This window comes from Exophiala viscosa (assembly GCF_022695815.1).
Source record: "Exophiala viscosa unplaced genomic scaffold EDD37scaffold_16, whole genome shotgun sequence".
NCBI classification, from domain to species: domain Eukaryota; kingdom Fungi; phylum Ascomycota; class Eurotiomycetes; order Chaetothyriales; family Herpotrichiellaceae; genus Exophiala; species Exophiala viscosa.
The window spans coordinates 49,240-67,517 of record NW_026944368.1 but is presented as its reverse complement, the minus strand read 5'-3'; the positions used below and the strand labels follow the sequence as shown (position 1 = coordinate 67,517).

At 43.8% G+C, this 18,278-nt stretch overlaps 1 protein-coding gene across 1 annotated transcript; it reads left to right on the top strand.

The window, feature by feature from the left end:
- Positions 1 to 5,700: 5,700 nt before the first annotated feature.
- EDD37DRAFT_660123 (uncharacterized protein) lies at positions 5,701 to 7,103 on the top strand (the record flags this gene model as incomplete). Its single annotated transcript, XM_062819088.1, has 2 exons — positions 5,701 to 5,793; positions 5,889 to 7,103. 2 exons carry the CDS (start codon positions 5,701 to 5,703, stop codon positions 7,101 to 7,103), a joined length of 1,308 nt encoding a protein of 435 aa, XP_062665498.1.
- Positions 7,104 to 18,278: the final 11,175 nt, after the last annotated feature.

The window sequence follows — 18,278 nt, the reverse complement described above, 5'->3', positions numbered from 1 at the left end:
ATTGCCTGTCTTCAGTGGTTGATGTAGCCGGCCTCGCCAGGTCTATTCTGCCTCGTGAAGGTTATCCATTCAGGTCTTCTAGCTCTTGAGGAGCCGAACATTGTTTTCGCCTCTCACTGCGTCAATCAGTGGATAACACAGGAAGCTTTCTTGAGACAGATACTCAATAGCAGATACTCATGCGGGTCGGAAACGACAGTGCGGATTGGCAACGTCAGTGTCACGAAGACATGGCCGAATCCAATAATTGCATGCTTAATGAGGATGGCCACGGTATTCATGAGGAGCAGATGACTAGTACCGCGAACGATGAACATAGTATGAAGCTGGAGAAAAGGGCTGGCACCATTCCGTAAGGTACACGAAGCATTATCAGGATCTGCTGACTGGAGAATGCCAATACCTACCCTATGTGCTCATATAGATACCTAGGATCCTTGATAGATATGGCAGCCACCATGGGGTCCAAGAACGGGTCATCTGTGACAGCGTGCAATTTCTCGACTCTCTTCCGACATAATGGCCCACCCCAGTGTCTCTCGAAGAGCTACACTACGATCTGTGATTGATCTCTGAAAAGTGAAGACCTCGGATACCCCGGTGGACCTTCGGCAGCACAAACATACCCTTAGTACTCTTTGGTTGACCTCTCGACACGTAAACAGGTGAGATAGCCTCATGTTGCGCTGTGAAACGATGAAGTTAGCCCCCAGCTAGATATGTAGTCCGCACGTTTGTAACCCTAACTACCCACCGCAGATGTGGACCAGCCCAGTTGAGTACCGTTGGAGCGTCTTTCTGTTCGCCTTCTGCACGGCAATCTGCAAACTGGGTCCCAGGCTCGCAAGCTGTCAATGTGGCTCGTCATCGCCGCCAGCTGCTGCTGGCAAGCCGTCTATGTCGCCGAGTTGACCAGCGGTCTCTTCATCGCATACTGTCGATATCTCATCATCCCGAGTGTGTCTCGTACCCTCCCCAGTTGCCTAGCGATAACGATGATGATGATGATGATGATGATGATGATGATGATGATGGAAAGCCTGACCGAAACAGTCGCTGATCTCCCAGATTGTACATGTTGCCGTTGTCATATCCTAATGCTGATGTGCCAAGACCTTATCTCTACTGTCCTGGAAGTCACCTGGTCACCGTCAAACTCTTCTAGGAGATTTCCAGTACTTCCAGGTGGTATACCCTGAGGTAGGTTTGGAGTTCAGGGGTCTTTGACTTTCGTTGCATGACTATAATTTTCCTCGGAATGAAGCTCGCGGCAGAAAATATCTTGAAAAGAACGTCGCAAGTCTCTGGTACCAATGTACTTCTTGTGGAATGCTTTGGAGCAATGGAACTTGAACACTTGCTGATGTCACCACTGTGAAAAGAGTAAAGTAAAGTACATAATGTTGTGGTATGCTGAATTCTAGCATGCCGTCATGGCGTTGCAACCATCGATCAACGAGGCTCACGACTCCAGCAACAATTTCTGGTGGACATTCATTTGTCTCGCCACTGAATGCAAAAATACATCTTGAGGCCGCTGTATATCTCCAATCATGGATGGCGAAACCCTGTTCCACCTCATCGACGTGTTAGACGCCGGTGGAACTGCCGGTGCAACTGTCTAGATATCGCCTGCGGAGAAGCTGTGCAGAGGAGCGCCTTTGGTCGTATTAGCATATCGAAGCCTTGAGGTGAGATATGGGCTTACATCGTGGTAGAATTATTGAGTTATCAGGCCAAAGGTATGATGATTCCTGACGGGATGAGGGCTGATACCAGAACAAGTCTTCATCACATTCACGAGCGTGTCTGAATAGGTCAGTATGCTAGAATATACATTACTGTGATGAAAAGCGACCTACCATCAGCAGTGGTCTGCGCAGCCCAGTTCGACACTGATTGCAAGAACTGTGTAGATGTACAAATACAGGGTATATCGTGGGCCTCACAGCCTGTCGAGGTAACAGCATCGCTCAGCCAGAACGACTATAAATGGTTAACAACAAAACAAGTACCGCCCACAGATGTACCCACCGAGTATGAGGAAACTGGACGTGCTTGCGTCGAGGCACTTAGAGCAAAGAGAAAAAAGCTGATAAGACCTTTCATGGCGGCTGAACGATCGATACTAATCACGATGAACGTTTAGTCGCCAGAAGGAAGAGATAGATCAAGTCGTACGAACAGTGAGTCTTTAGAGGCCGTAGTGATCAGCTGGTTGAAGACCCTCGAGCTCGTGAGGGCTAGGAGTGGCTCGAAAGGCCATTCGCTGTGAATAGCAGTGTGTCCGGCGCCACGAACTCAAAGAGAAATGGGAAAGGCTCTTAGCAAGCCACGGACACCTGGATCATGGCGGTGTGGGTGGCAAAGGTCTCAGGCGAGGCAGATTATAGGGACATGTCGGAGGCTAATACACCTTTGCACCGGGTTGTTCGCCATGAAAGCGAATGCCGCAAGCCACTGAAGCTGACACAACCCCCTACATGATTTCGATTCGGACTGGCAGACAGGTGCTCCCAAGCCATTGACCAAACGGCAAAAAGCAGCGGCCAACATGCCGTTGCCAATCATCCCGGCAGGCGATTCCCTCGTACTGTGCATGCGGATCTGCATCAACACTTGGTGGTCCTGGCGCGGGAGGCTCTGTCAGGTACACGAACTTAGCAAGCATGCAAGACCTGCTTGGTAAATATGCCAGTCCGGCAGGACCCACGAAAGGATGCTTGCTGAAGGCCGACGCTACCGGTATGCGGACCAGCAACAGGAGTAGGGAGACCGGCTTTACGAGTTACAGCCACTGGAAACTCTTTCAAGGAGCACTCACGGAAAAGCAGGGCTCGACCACGGCCAATTTCGACAACCTGCAAGTGGTGGGAAGATCTCCTGCGCTCAAGTCATGTGGCGTAGCTGACAACACGGAAAGGTCTTCTAAGAAGTGTTTCGATGCTTGGTTGTTAAGGTTCGACCGCTGGTTGGGGGCAATGGTACAAGCCAGATTCCCAGGATCGAAGGAGCTTTGATAAATTGCCATGCTTTTTGGTACCCGATGGCTGCACTGACCAACCGGGCTTATACGAGGTGCTGAGGTGGTCCATAGGCCCATCCCTGTCTTAAGCAAGCCCTTGACGAGAAAGGTGCTATAAACTGGTGTGCACACCATCCATGAGTCTGACGCTACCCATGGTCACTCTTCAGAGCGTGTGAGGAGGCAACTTTTCGCAAAGGAATGGAAACAGCCAGCTTCCTCTTCGGTGAGGCCTACGCCACCGATCGAGTTGGTCGAAGATAGATCGGCATAGTTTCGTCCGCTGGTTTGTCGTTCTACCTCGTATTCATGCGCATCGACATGGTGAGGCGTACAGTATCTTGCCATTGTGGAGTAGAGGAAAGCCGCAAGCCAACAACCAGCTGAGATTGGGTGTGTCATGATTCGTGGAGAAAAGCTGGTAGAGTTCAGACCAACTCTAGCTTGGGTAGCGAGACCGGATAGTTGCAGGTCAGAGGACTCGACTGACACGAGCACGTCCTTTGCTGCCCCATTACAAGTTTTGTGGCGGCGCCGTGACTGGGGCAGCAACATCAGTACTACATTTAACCATATCACGCAACAGCAAGAAAGGCAACAATTTAAGCCTCACAAACGCCGAATAAGCCAGAGCAACCTTAGGGAGCATGCTTAGCGAAACCTGTTCCACACTCTCTTTGAAATCTACGCGAGGAGAGATCGACGGATGACCTGCATGACGTGATGCCTCGGCTATGACTTGCTGTGGCAGTAGTGGATGCGGAGAGTACCTCCGCACTGATCGGGACTTCTGATCGTTATGTGCCAAGACACCCCGCGTCAACCTTAAATACGGAGATTCAAAAATCCATTGACAGGGGCCGGGGTCCTGGGCTTTAACTCAACGGTCTATTTCCCCACCATTGCTTGGCGAGAAGAGCAGGCCCCACCGTGCGTTCCATGGAGCATGCTGGACACCCAACTGTCATACTGTGCCATTACACATGAATTGCTGGGACCTCAGTTAACTTCGTGTCGGGAATGCTTGTTGTATTTTACCCACGGTCCCGTTGTTGAAAGCCTCCCTCTTCGTGGTTGCGACATAATCTTAGCGTGGTGATGGTCCGAGCCTGCATAGGACCGTCCGGGCCCCTCTAGACAGGGCTATTGTCCAAGACGCACAAGTATGCAAAAGGCCTCGCGTCGAAGGTTGTCTACAACGAATGCTGGCCGGAGGCGAGGGTACTGTAGACATCTGCTTGGGTGTAGCAGTGGAGCTCGAACGGAGATTTGAGAACCATTTTCCCTTTCGTTGACCGTGTGTGGCCGACCCGAGACTGATGGAGCCTCGCCGGTGTTGTGAGCACCAGCTTCAGAATGAGCAGAGATTGATAGTTTGCAGAAAGTTTGTAGTCCGGCAGTCTTGGAAAGGAGTCTCCAGCCATCAACGCAGTTGCCACGGTGCCAGGATCTGATGGATGTCCGCGAGCATGTCTGGAGCACGCCAATGTCGGCAAGGGCATGGGACTTCGGATCAGGTGCAGGTGCAATTGATGGTCCAGATGGTGGTGCCAGCATCAATGGTATCAGCAGTGCAAGGTCGCCGGCAGCTCCTCGATTGCTCAGGAAATCCATTGACGCACATCTTCACGCTATTATGAAGTCGAGATCGATCTTAGTGCTGCCATCTTGACGGCCATGTGCCCCTGGTCCTGTAGACTATCGCATATTGCGAGTTCTCCGACATTCGTGGGCTTGGCAATCATACCGCGCCGCTGAGTTGCTTATCAAGCATTACCGTCCATAATCTTCTACGCCCGTTGTTGAACTAGTTTTGCAGTGTGAAGGCTCGTGGTATCGCTCCTATCGCTGAAAAGTTGTCAGCGAGGCGGACACTGTAGGCCCAAGTGGCGTCGATGCCTGAGCGAGTAAGTCAACAGAGCTCGTAGCCCTCTACCTCTCCTAGAGAGTGCTTCAGTATGGTTCGACGTACTACGAACGAGCTCTCCGATCCACGGCCACAAATCCAGTATGTTATTGTGCAAGGGCTCGCACACGAGTACATAGACGATATAGCCAGCATGCTGTCACTTTTTGTCGGCAAGCCTGTTCTCTGAATTTACGACCATGATTCTACCAGATTTTGGGGGGCAGCCAAAATTGGGTGGCTTAGTTGGCTTTTAACCCATCCCCCTGACACGTTCCAGGGCTAATTTTTGGTCTGATCGGAGTCGCTTCAGTTGCTTCACGTGCTGTCCCTCAGGGCCACAAGCTTGCCAAATCTCCCAAATCCCCTGATTTCGTATCGATCTCCAGGTCCAATACGACTTTGCTTGATTTTCTTATAGCTTTGAAAAGCATTGGGAAGGTTCACTATCGACACATCGCCAGCATTGATTGAGACCGGGTTTAAAAACCTCTAGGATTCGGGGAGTGTTCTGCGCCACAAAGAAAATAAGAGACACAACGAATTTTAGCGGGATTGACTGCCTTGCTCGTTTTCTTTCACGACAGCAGAGATCACAATTTCTCCTTTCAAAGGTGTGGGAGCATGATCAAATTGCGAGGGTCGATGAATCTTTCCAACAAGTTCATCGTCATCACTTCTTCCCTTTTCCTCATCTCTACTGCTTTGGCATATCATGTCCTGATCGGGATCAACCTCTCGGGATTGGCCTTACAGTTCACGCGGCCAAATGTGGGAAACGACTACGTTGACGCAGAGCAAAGACCTGATCAGACGTTATCATCACTGCCATCACCAGCCACTGACACGTCAGTGGCCTAAAGTAATTCTGTACCTCAAACAGGAGACGGCGAGCACGGCGACGACGGATCGCAGAGCGACAACACCACCAAGGTCGACCTCAATGTGCTGCCTCAGGTCGAAACCACTGAGCTTCGTTACGATACCGGATTTGATCCTGGATCGGGCTATCGCCCATTGTATTCACTAACAACGACGGACGGTAAATTCCTACCAATTCATTTTGGCGATATACTGGCATACAATCCGAATATTCTACCTCACCCTACCAAGAACAATACCTGGGTTGTTATCGCCCAAAAGGAAGAGAGCCGAGTGGTCAAATCAGTCATGCATGAATTGGTATGCATTGCGGAGTTGGTGAATGATGCTCTGGTTTGTACCGGTGCTCCGATCGATTTGCCTGTCGCGCCCTCTGTCCGGGGTGATTGTCCTACAAGGGAGCTCGACATGTTCAATTACATGTTTGGACCCCGTGACGCACGCATGTTTCACGGACCCGAAGCCCCCTTTATCGTTTACGGATCTCAGTCGACATACGGCTGCATGGGGCTTTGGATCCAAGACGCTCGCGCGCTCATAGGGGACTTGCAGTCCACATTTTTGAAGATGATGGTGCAACTCACAAATGCAACGGAACTTGACCGGCCGCCCCCCCGCCATGGTATTGAGAAGAACTTCTTCCTCTTTTGGGATAGTCACGGCGAGGTATACGCGCACCAAGACGTTCATCCCTGCCGTGTTTTCGCCCAGCTTGCCTCCGATGGAACTGTTGGGCCCAACCTCGCGCCTCAGAGTTCGAACGGAGACAAAGTCTGCTTGGAAGAATATATGCCAAAGATTGGACCAGAACTGGAGTCGATACACCAAGCAACCAATTCTTTAGCGATCACCCTTTGCAAACGCTCCGAGTCACTTTGCATACCCAGTGACGAAAACACATATATCATGATGATCTTTCAGCACAAAACTTATTTCGGCTTTCATGCAGTTTACGAAGCATATATCATGCTCTTCCAACGTACTGCGCCCTTTGCCATTCACGCCATCTCTACAAAACCGTTATGGATGCATGGTCGGGGTCCTCTAACCAGAGATACACACGCAATCTTCTACGAAGGTCGACCCGATGACGAGTTCCCCCAGAACCACACTGAAATGTTTTACGTCACAAGTATAAGCTGGAAGAATCGTGACCAAAGGTATCATGGTTACGAGGACGACCCGCTGGTCATAGCGTTCGGTATCGAAGATACGAGGTCTGGGATCATCGATGTTTTCGCAGGAGATTTGCTACGAGATCTGGCGTTCTGTAGAACCAAAAACATATAATCGTTCAATCATTGTCGTCGCTAAACTTATGACATTGTTGCCTTGGTCGAGACGCGTCTTTGTGTCAGAGCAATCATGGTAATGATGGGCGTCGCAGTACTGGGACCGCGATGAAACGAGATTGGCCAGTCCAGCTGCAGGGTTGGCTCCTTTTAGATTCAAACGCTGTCGCGGACAGAACAGTTCACGATGGGATAAAGACCCACCTGCGAACCTCAAATGCAGAGCTCTGCCTCGGGATATGAGGGGGTTAATCATCTGTCAAGCCTCATCCGGGAACAAGCATTTTTGACAAAGCGAATGGCCGAGGCATGTCGGGTAAAGCTATAGGAAGGTCCCAATGAACAAAACCTCGAGACTCTTGACCGCAGGTCCGTTGCGGGTTCCATAATGCTTCGCCTCGTTTCGAGCCCCTTTTTTGTGGCAGTGTTGGCATCATCCGTGCCATAAAACCCGTCCTTGCGAACTGCTTATGTTGATGATTTGTTGAACCTGTACTTCTCGTTTTTACACAGACGAATGTCGACCAGTAGCCACCTTGGGGAACTCTTCTTTCCTTCTGCTCCGGAAATCTTCTGTGGACTAAGCGTGGACCTAGAGACATGCCAGTGTTGCTTTCATCTGCACGAGGCACCATATATAAAAGACCATTTTTCCGAGTCCCCCCGGTCCCGGAAAGAGTACGTTGAGTGGATATATGTACGGACAACGAGCAGAGTCTTCGCCAGATCAAAACTTCTCGATTTTCTAGAAGCGGTTGAAACTGTCTCTCAAGCCAAGCGCTTTCATCGTGTTTATGCGGTCGAATCTCCCCTGACGGCGTGTCGATTCGGCCGATTGTAAGCGAGCCCGTGTCTCGAGATTGGAACTTCAAGGATACTTGCGGCACTAGTGGCCGTTCGATGCAAAAAGACCAGGACGTAGACCTATCTCGACATTGGGAGATCTAATTCGGTTGTGGTCGTTTTGAATCATCGTCGCGTTGGGCTAGGTTGACGTTGATATTGGCCTAGTCACACCTCTGCTTTCACAGTCTTTGCCGGATACTCTGGTCGTGAGTTTATCCCCACCATAGCAGAACATGACGCGACCTGTGGCTGAAGCAATACATTCAGTAAAGTAACGGGTCCCCGGCAAGAGCGACGCTGCACGTTTCGGAAGAGCGGAACACGACTTAGATGACAGGGAATAGTTTATAGCTATTATGCTTATTCACATTACAGAGGCGGCTGAGGGTCATTGTCCTCGACGCGGGGCCGAAGTTTTCAAGCGACAATGGTGCAGAAAATACTCCAAAATCAAAAAGATCTGTCAATCTGACATCAAAAGAACTCGATGGTCTCTTCCCAAGGCCATTCGACTACGGGAATATTTACGGGCGACCATGTATTGTCAAACGGCAAGATTACGCGACGGCTTCCCGCACCATTCAATGGTCTGACAGCGCCTTGTTACACCAGCGTTTAAGGGCGACGACGAGGTCTCGATCAGTGGGTAAATCACGTTATAGGAAGTAGATAAATAATGCCTCTCTTACCTATAAATACGTAGTAAGTATATAAGTAGTTATAGAAGAATAGAGAATTCAATATATTATATTATATATACTATTCAAGATATTATTTAGATTAGAAAAAGCTCGTGCGCGTACGAAAAGAACCCTTATTTCGAATCAAAAGGACACTTCCATATCCGCATAGCCTATCTATAGCTTCAGGATACGCGACAAGCCTACGGGAAGCGTACGCGACGATAGCGAAGCCAAAGCGTAGAGGTAACGCGTTAGGGGCCCGCCCCGGCGCGCCGTAGGAGGCATACTAGTAATAGCAAGAGGAACGAGCCCGTGAGGGCAAAAGCGAGGAATAGATAACTATCTCTACTAAACTTAAACGTATTAAAGAGAGTCTCGAGAAGAAGAACGCGTAGGCGGCGCGAGAGGTTCGGGTAGTACTCGTACGCGTTAAGCACGCGTTCTAAGGGGTAAGCGCTACTACTAGCGTCGAGGCGAGGCTAGAAAGAATCGAGTCTCTCTTAGTATAAGGAGGAGGACCTAGGGCTATAGGCCTAATAGAAATATCGATTAGAGCGACGTACGCGAGCGTAGCTACGTTTATTATTCGTTTCGTTAGCGAAACGATATTAATATATTCGTCGCGATATACGATACGAGTCTAGCTCTAAGGCGCTAAGGACCTTCCCTCGAAGGAGGTTCTTAAAGAGATTAAGAAGACGATTAGCGAAGCGACTACGATTCGCGTACTTCGTAGCGACGATATCGATATTACGGTAGCGAGTAAGAAGGTAAAGAATCGCGCTTAAAGTCTTCCGTTAACGAAAGGCCTTAAGATTATTCGACGCGATTACTTCCTAAAAGTATTAGGCGTATCTTTTATAATCGAGGTCGCGAGAGAAAAGTAGGCGAATAACGAGATATTCGTAACTAGTATCTATAAGGCTTCGAGAGTACTCTCTCTAGGTCTTAGAATTACTTAGATTTAATAGCTATACGAAAAGAGCTATACGCCTCGCGTACGATCCGATAATAGTCCGAAGTAAAGCGATACTCTAATTATAGGGGTATAGACCTAGACGATATAGAGAGTAGCTATATAAGGAGGCCTAGTTATTAATTCGCACTACTATAAGGCGAGGCCCTTCGATAGGAATCTTATCGCTACTTAGTACTTTAGTGTTACGAACCAGGCCTTATATATGGCCGTAGCCAAGCTGTGACGATAGCTAGACCACCAAGGAAGGGTCAAGGGCACGTGAAACGCTATCACGTGACCTCAGTGGCTCTGTTGGATCTCATGGCTCTCAGTGCTCCGTATAGAGCTACTAGAGCCATGAGGAGCACCACGGAGCCATCAGAAGTATATATACGACAGTCATTATATAGCTTTCCTTCGTAGTCAACTTCGTTAACGATCATACCTATACGTTTAAGTATCGATCAGTTTCGCTCATATAGTAGCGTGCTCTCTTACCACCATACCTTGATACTTCCCCCTACTCAGGAACCCTTTATCTCGTGACACCCTAGTGGAGCGATTCATAATACTTTAACTACCCTCTAAAGGACGTATCAGCACTATAGCTAGCTCTAAGCAAACCGTTCGTTCGCTATCACCAACAGAATCGATTAGATCCTCGGCCCTATAGGGAGCTAGGATCTATAGGGATAACCGTGAGAAGAGTGACCTTAAAGTAGAGTACTTCTATAGGGATAGGGCCAAGCTCGGTATGTTCCTTATGCAACTTAAAGTAGTGTTTACGCTATAGCGAGGTAAGTATAATATACATATCGATAGGGTCCTATACGCCGGACTCTATATAAAGGGCTTAGCCTTCCACTAGTTTGAACTAGTTATGGTAGATTATCTTACGACTTACTTAGACCAATAAGATAAAGAAATCAAGGCTATCTTCGGTAACTTTAATGTTTTCGAAGCTCGACTCAAATAGATCTTTGGCACACTAGGAGAGGAACAAGTAGTAGCCCAACGTATTCAATAACTCCGATAGACTAGGTTAGCAGCTCAGTACTATGCGTTGTTTTAAAGGCTTACTGCTAAACTCGATTAGGAATCGAATGCCTTCGCATTAGCCTATTACTTAGGACTAAAGGATTCGATTAAAGATAAGATAGGGATCGAGCGACTAGACGAATATAAGAAACTAGTCGCTAAATCCATTGAGATCGATAATTGGCTCTACGAACGAGCGATAGAAAGGAAAGGGTTCTAAAGGAGGACTAGTAGGACGTTCTATTAGAAAAAGAATCGTTACTAGTCCTATAGAGACCCGATAGACTTGGACAATATAGAATATAGTCGGTCCTCACGACTAAAAAGTAAGTTCCAACGCTAAGGTCTATTACCTAAGGAGCGAGAGAGACGCAAGAAAGAAAACCTATACTATAGTTATGGAAAATCCGGACATAGGGCGCGAGAATACGATACTCGCCTATAAGGACTATATATAATAGACAATATAGCCGGTATTAGAGAAACAAAGGCCGACACTCCAATAAAAGAAGAACTCGAACGTAGGGTACAAAATAATGAACGTACTCAAAAAGCTAGTAGCGCCGAGAGAGTATAGAAGGAGTCGGAAAAGACTTAGGGAGAAGGAGCGCTCTCGCCACCATAAGTTAAACGTAGTGAAGAGGTTACCGAAACCGCCGGAACCTATCATTCACGAAGTACGGATGACGAAGAAACCAATGAATACGAAATAATCGATAAACACGAAGTAGAATCATGGGCTTTCTATTTTAACGACTTTTGTCCTATTTATCGACCCTTTAAGGAATAGTCGGGATAGTTCCCTTACGGAAAGAAAACTAAGGTAAAGACGGACAAATTTAGAAAAGCTCGACGAGATATACTTATAGTTATAGAATAGGAAGATATCCCTTACTAGGAAAAATATAGGGTGATTATATAAGGTAACTACGTTATAGTTATCTTAATATCGTACTAGTCCGAAGTACCCTATAACGGGTATTATACGGAACTAGAACTAAACCTATATAGAGAAACTCATCGAAAGTTTAGTTTATATACTAATCCCGAAGGAAAAGAAGAACTAGTTCTATTGATACGCTATATTGTAATGAGATACGACTAACGACGAACCTATATATACGATATAGTGGAAGAAAATCGATACGACTTTCTATTCGCCCTATTAGACGATACCGATATAGATAGCGAATATAAGGAAGCACTCTTAGATAAGACTAATCTACGAGGAGTAGGGAATATCCTAAGACGAGGAGGGACGATAGTAGTTATATAAACTAAGTACTAAACACAAGAACTATACCAACACTAAGGCCGATACGTATAGAAGTATCTCCTCTACAACCCAAAAAGAGAACCTCAAGAAGAAGATAAGTGTATAGTCCTATAGAGATACTACGACTACGACGTAAGAAGCCTAGTACACTACTACTAGGTAATCGATAGTCACTAGTTTATATTTCCCTTTAAGGAAGAGAATACCCTTACCCGAGAAGACCTAATCGAGGAGATAGCCGTTAGGTACTATATCCAAGAAACTAGCGACTACGGAGTAATTATTAGGACTTACTTTTAGGAAGAAGACGAATAGCAAGGAAGGACCGTTTAGAAGTTCAGCCTAAAGACTAGAATTCAACCGGAATATAAGTTGATTAGAATTCCAAAGTGCCGAAACTAACTATACGAAGACAAAGAAAATACGTATATATACTAGGTAAAAGAAGTAGGAATACACTACTTCACGACGACGAATATCTTCTCTAGCGATAACGAAGAATCTAAAACTATCCCACAAGAAATCGGAACTCTAAGAGTATTGGGAGACGAAATCCTAGAAAGGCAACTAGAAGACCCTAAGAAGGAGAGGCCGAGAGGAATTCCTAGTTAAACCTTATATATAATGGAATCTCGAGAATCAAAACGTAAAACGGATAGAAGGTCCGTACCGAAATATAGATATCCGAATTAGGGAGATCGATTACCTAATAAGGAAAAAGTCTAAAACGAGTCAAAAAACGACAACGAGGAGACCGTATAAGGTAGCGGTCCCTCTAAATAGAGCCTTAGGATCTATTCGCTACCTTATACCCTTAGTATTCAATACTATTAGTCTTCGGCGCTACACTAGCCGATAAGGAAGTATAGGTAATAATAGATTGCGAAGTAAATTAAAATTACGTATTACTATAGCTTATAAAGAGATTATATAAATAGTGTCGATAAAAAGCGAAACCTTACCTACTAAATATAGTAGATAGAATACCCGTTAAGTACGACGGAGGGTAGATTCGCAGAGAAATTCGAGACGTCCGACTCGAAATCGAGGGTTATACCGAATAAATTGATCTCGATATTGCACTAATTAAATACGATATTATACTAAGAATAAAATAGCTTTAGAAATAAGGACTAGTAATAGACTAATAAGAACGAACTCTTATGTTTCCTAATTATAGTCATGGAAATAGGAAAGAGGACCGATTATCCTCTAGGTTACCCATTAGGGCAATATAGGTAAGACTAAACCGAAAGATTCTCGCTAACATGATAGGAGAGATCCCGGAAGAATATCGAGACTTCGTAGACCTCTTTAAGGAAAGAGAAGGCTTAGCCGCATTGCTAAAGCATAAACCATAGGACCATAAAATACCTCTCGAAGATAGAAAAGTACCGAAGTATAACGAGTGGCTTCGGCAACTCTCTAAGAAAGAAGAAGACTTTCTTAAAGATTATATCGAAAAACATAAAAAGAAAGGCTTTATTCGACTATTTAAATCTTCTATAGTATACGGGGTGTTATTTGCCCCGAAAAAGGATAGAGGACTTCGAGTATATATTGACTATCGACTACTCAATGCGATTACCAAAAAGAACCGGTATTCGTTACTACGTATCGACGAACTATAGGATAGATTATTAAGTGCTAAATACTTTACCGCGATCGACGTACGGGACGCCTATTATCGAGTACGGATAAAGAAAGGCGAAGAATAGAAGATAGCCTTCAAAACCCGCTTCGGATTATACGAATACTTGGTCATGCCCTTCGAATTGACTAATGCATTGGCTACTTTTCAAGAACTAATCAACGATATACTAAGAGAATATCTCGACGATTTTGCAATAGTATATCTCGACGACGTACTTATATTCTTAACTATACTTAAAGAATATATACAGTATATTCGGAAGATCCTAGAACGACTTAGATAGAAAGACCTACCTATGAAACTCAGTAAGTGCGAGTTCTATAAACACCGTATACACTTTCTAGGATATATCATCTTAGATAAGGGTATTAAGGTCGATCCGGAAAGAATTAAGTCTATTTAGGAATAGTCATAACTAACTAATATTACGGAAATATAAGCCTTTATTAAACTTATTAACTATAATAGGAAATTCATCGAAGGATTTTCAAGGGTCGCTATACTATTAATAAACCTTATAAAAAAGGAAACGAAGTTTCTATTCGGACCGCAATATAAGAAAGTATTCGAGAAACTTAAAGAAGCTATTACTAGCGCCTCTATACTCGCGATATTCAACCTAGAGTATAAAACCAATATAGAAATAGATATATCGAACGAAGCTATCGGGGCTCGCCTTACGTAAAAGAGCGCCGATAGAGAGCACTATACTATTACATACTATTCGAGAAAAATGACTAGATCGGAACTCAACTATAATATACATAATAAAGAACTACTTACTATTATTGAAGTATTTAAGGAATGGAGAGTATATTTAGAAGGTACGAAGTACCCTACTCAAGTCTATACTGACCACAAGAACTTGCTCTATTAGACGACGATAAAATAACTCAATAGACGATAAGTTCGGTGGGCTAAAACACTTATACCATTCGATTTCAGAATACATTATGTCCGAGGAAAAGAAAACGCTATAGTAGACGTACTTAACCGCCGGCTAGATTACATAAAAAATATCTAACTAGAACCTATGGCTATACTTAAGGAACGTGATGGAACCTTGACCTACGTAACGCCTTAAATAGAAATAATAGCCGCTATAGATATCGAATTAACAATAGAACAAAAGAAGGAAGTTATTTAAAGTAGACATAATAATAAGTTAGTAGGATACCTAGGTATTGAAAAACTATCGAGCTCGTTATACGAGACTTCACCTAGAAGGGAATACGAAGAGACGTAATAGAGTACATTAAGAACTACGATATATATTATAAAGCAAAGTACGTACGATATAAACTATATAGCCTACTATAAACATAATAAATACTAGAGAAGGTATAGTCGATAATCGTATTGGACTTTATTATAAAGCTATCAAAATCCATAGAACCCCTTACGGGCGTAGAATTTGATAATATACTAATGATAAACAATATCCTAATAAAATATACGTACTTCGTACTATATAAAGAAGTATCCATAGTAGAAGATCTAGTATACCTACTATACAAAACAATTATCGCGCAATACGGAATACCAAAAGAAATACGCTCGGACCGAGATAAACTATTTATATTATAATTTTAGTAGTTACTTATAGACCTTACTAGGATATATTAGAAAATATCGATAGTATACTATCTATAGTTAAATAGATAGATAAAAAGAATAAACTAGACACTAAAACAATATCTACGATACTATATTAGCTTTAAATAGGATAATTAGGTCTAACTCTTGCTTATAGCATAATTCGTATTTAACAATAGTATATCGATAATAGAAATATCACTATTCTATATAAACTACGGAAGACACCTAAACATTGAATACGAACTAAGGGGCATTAAATCAATTATAGAAAAAGCAAAAATATTAGTCAATAAATTAAGGGAACTACATAAAATGCTATAAAAGGAACTCGAAGAAATATTAAAGAAAACGATAATCTAAGTAAACAAAAGAAGATCTAAGGGACTAAACTTTCAAGAGGGGGAGATAGTCTATATCTTACGAAAAAACATTAAAACATAACGACTAAGCGATAAATTGGACCATACTAAAATCGAACTATATGAAATCAAAAAGAAACTAGGAATAGTAATATTTGAAATCGACTTACCTAAGGGCATAAATATTTATCTAGTATTCTATAAATTACTTATTGAGAAAGTATCACTAAACGCTAAACTAGGATCGGTACTAATATATAAAGAGACATAATAACCGTTATATAACGTCGAAAGGATATTGGACTACTAACTTATTAATAATAAACTACACTACTTAATTAAATGGTTAGGATACGAAGATTTAGAAAATACCTAGGAACTTATTGAATACCTCTTACGGACTCTAGTATAATAGTACTACTAGAGAAGTCAACTATCTATTGTAGAGAAGGGACAAAAGTAGAATCCAAAGCAAAGGCGAACTAAGCTAAGGGCTCGTCTAAAGATGCTTCGTCGATAGCGTCTAAAGCACCTATTTCGCGGGACAATATTTAGTGTTGGACGTCGCGTAGATAATTAACGCTCTTCTATAGGTGATCTTTCTACTATTACGCTCGGGAAACGGTAGCCGAAGCCTAACCTAAGGCCTTAGCGGCTTGGCGAAGCGTGTCCAGAAGTCGTCGCACTTCTCTATCCTTCTCCTTAACATCCTGTATTATCTTTTCACGTTGCGCCTATAGCGAATCGAATTCCAATACGGAGAAATACCCATCATAATCACCCACCCTTTTGTTTTTTAGTCGATACGTGTTACACATGGACTGCCCGTCTAACATCTAGCATAGCGAATCCGACTGGATGCAATTCGAATATCTACCTATTCCGAATAATTCACGCCCTAGAAGCTTGGATCGCTTAGCGGCAAGTTTTCGACGTTGAGTTGAGGAAAGACGGTGGGGATGTTTGGATACGCGACTAGTAGATATAGTTAGCTATGAAAACGGAAAGAAAACAAACATTAAATAACGGGGAGGAATCCTATATTATATATACGTTAAGGACAACGCATAAAGAAAGAGAGGGGAAAGTATTACGAACTAGGCCTTATATATAGCCGTAGCCAAGCTATAACGATAGCTAGACCACTAAGGAAGGGTCAAGGGTACGTGAAACGCTATCACGTAACCTTAGTGGCTCTATTGGATCTCATGGCTCTTAGTGCTCCGTATAGAGCTACTAGAGCTATAAGGAGCATCACGGAGCTATTAGAAGTATATATACGATAGTCATTATATAGCTTTCCTTCGTAGTCAACTTCGTTAACGATTATACCTATACGTTTAAGTATCGATCAGTTTCGCTTATATAGTAGCGTGCTCTCTTACCACCATACCTTGATACTTCCCCCTACTCAGGAACCCTTTGTCTCGTGACACCCTAGTGGAGCGATTCATAACACTAAGCTTTATCTGTCGTTATCGTCTTCTTACTAGCAACAATAGAGTTACGAAGCTTTAAGGCTCGTGTTTTTAGCTTACTCTACGAAAACAATATCTCTCGTAGCACAATATAGCTCGTCTCTTTATTCTGATTTCGAGAAGCTATCGATAAGAGCTACGGACCGTACTCGCTAGAGTACGTCGAAAGGTTACACTAGCTAATATACTTAAACGACGTAGTTATAGAGCCTATAACCTCACCGGCCTAGAGTAGAAAGGAGTCCGCTATAGCTATAGGCTTACCAAGCTAGTATCGTGCTCGAAGTTATTACTAGGTATCCCGACGTAAGCGATAAAGTAGTGCCTAAGGAACGTTTAAGAAAGAAGAGATATATAAAGAAAGTCTAGCCTAAGCTATAGAGATATAACGCACTATATAATTAAGGTAGTATAACGCTACCTTCCTACGTCCTTGATCACTATACGTAGCTACTAGGAGCAAACATAAAGAGATATTTATGAAGTTACCTACGAGGCAGCATAAGAAAGGGCCTGAAGTGCTACCTTGCACTACCTTAGAGGCAGTATAGAAACGTATAGTAGTTCGCTCAAATTGAAACTATATAACCCAGTTAAGGTATAAAAGCTAGGAGATACTCAGCCCATCTCACCTAAGACTAGATATTAAGAATATAGGCATCACTAGCTTCTCCTAATAATAACACTAGCGAGAAGGCACCGACTAGATTTCATAAATTATCTATCGCGTCATCTTCAGTAGCTTCGAGCACCCGTAAGAAAGATACCTAACCTAGTTAATATAGGATCAATTATTTAAGTACTTCCTACTAAATATTAAAGTACTTCGCAGGGTTCGCCGCTTAAAAGCTTATAGGGCTAGTCTCTAATATCGTTAGATATACTTTAGTAAAGCGGCGAAACTCGTCCATAATATCGTCCTCACGTACGGCAAAGTTTACTACGAAGTATTTATCTCGGTCGATAATAGGTCGGGTATTCCGGGTAATCTTTAACTACCTACTAGCACTATCGATAGCTTTCTAGTTAAGCTTACGGCGTCCGTCGTCCTCGGCGATAATCTCTAATAGCACTATATAGCGGTAGAGATTAAGGCCTTTAAATCCTTAAGAATAGGGGCTAAGAATATAAACTAATAGGCTTAGCCTATATATAGTATATAAGAACTATACTACCCGCCGTAGATTACCGATACCGACTTGTTCGATACTTCTAGCCTAGGTAAAGTTCAGAAACAGTAGTCGAGTATATAGTAGAATATTATAGATAAGGCTAGAAGATT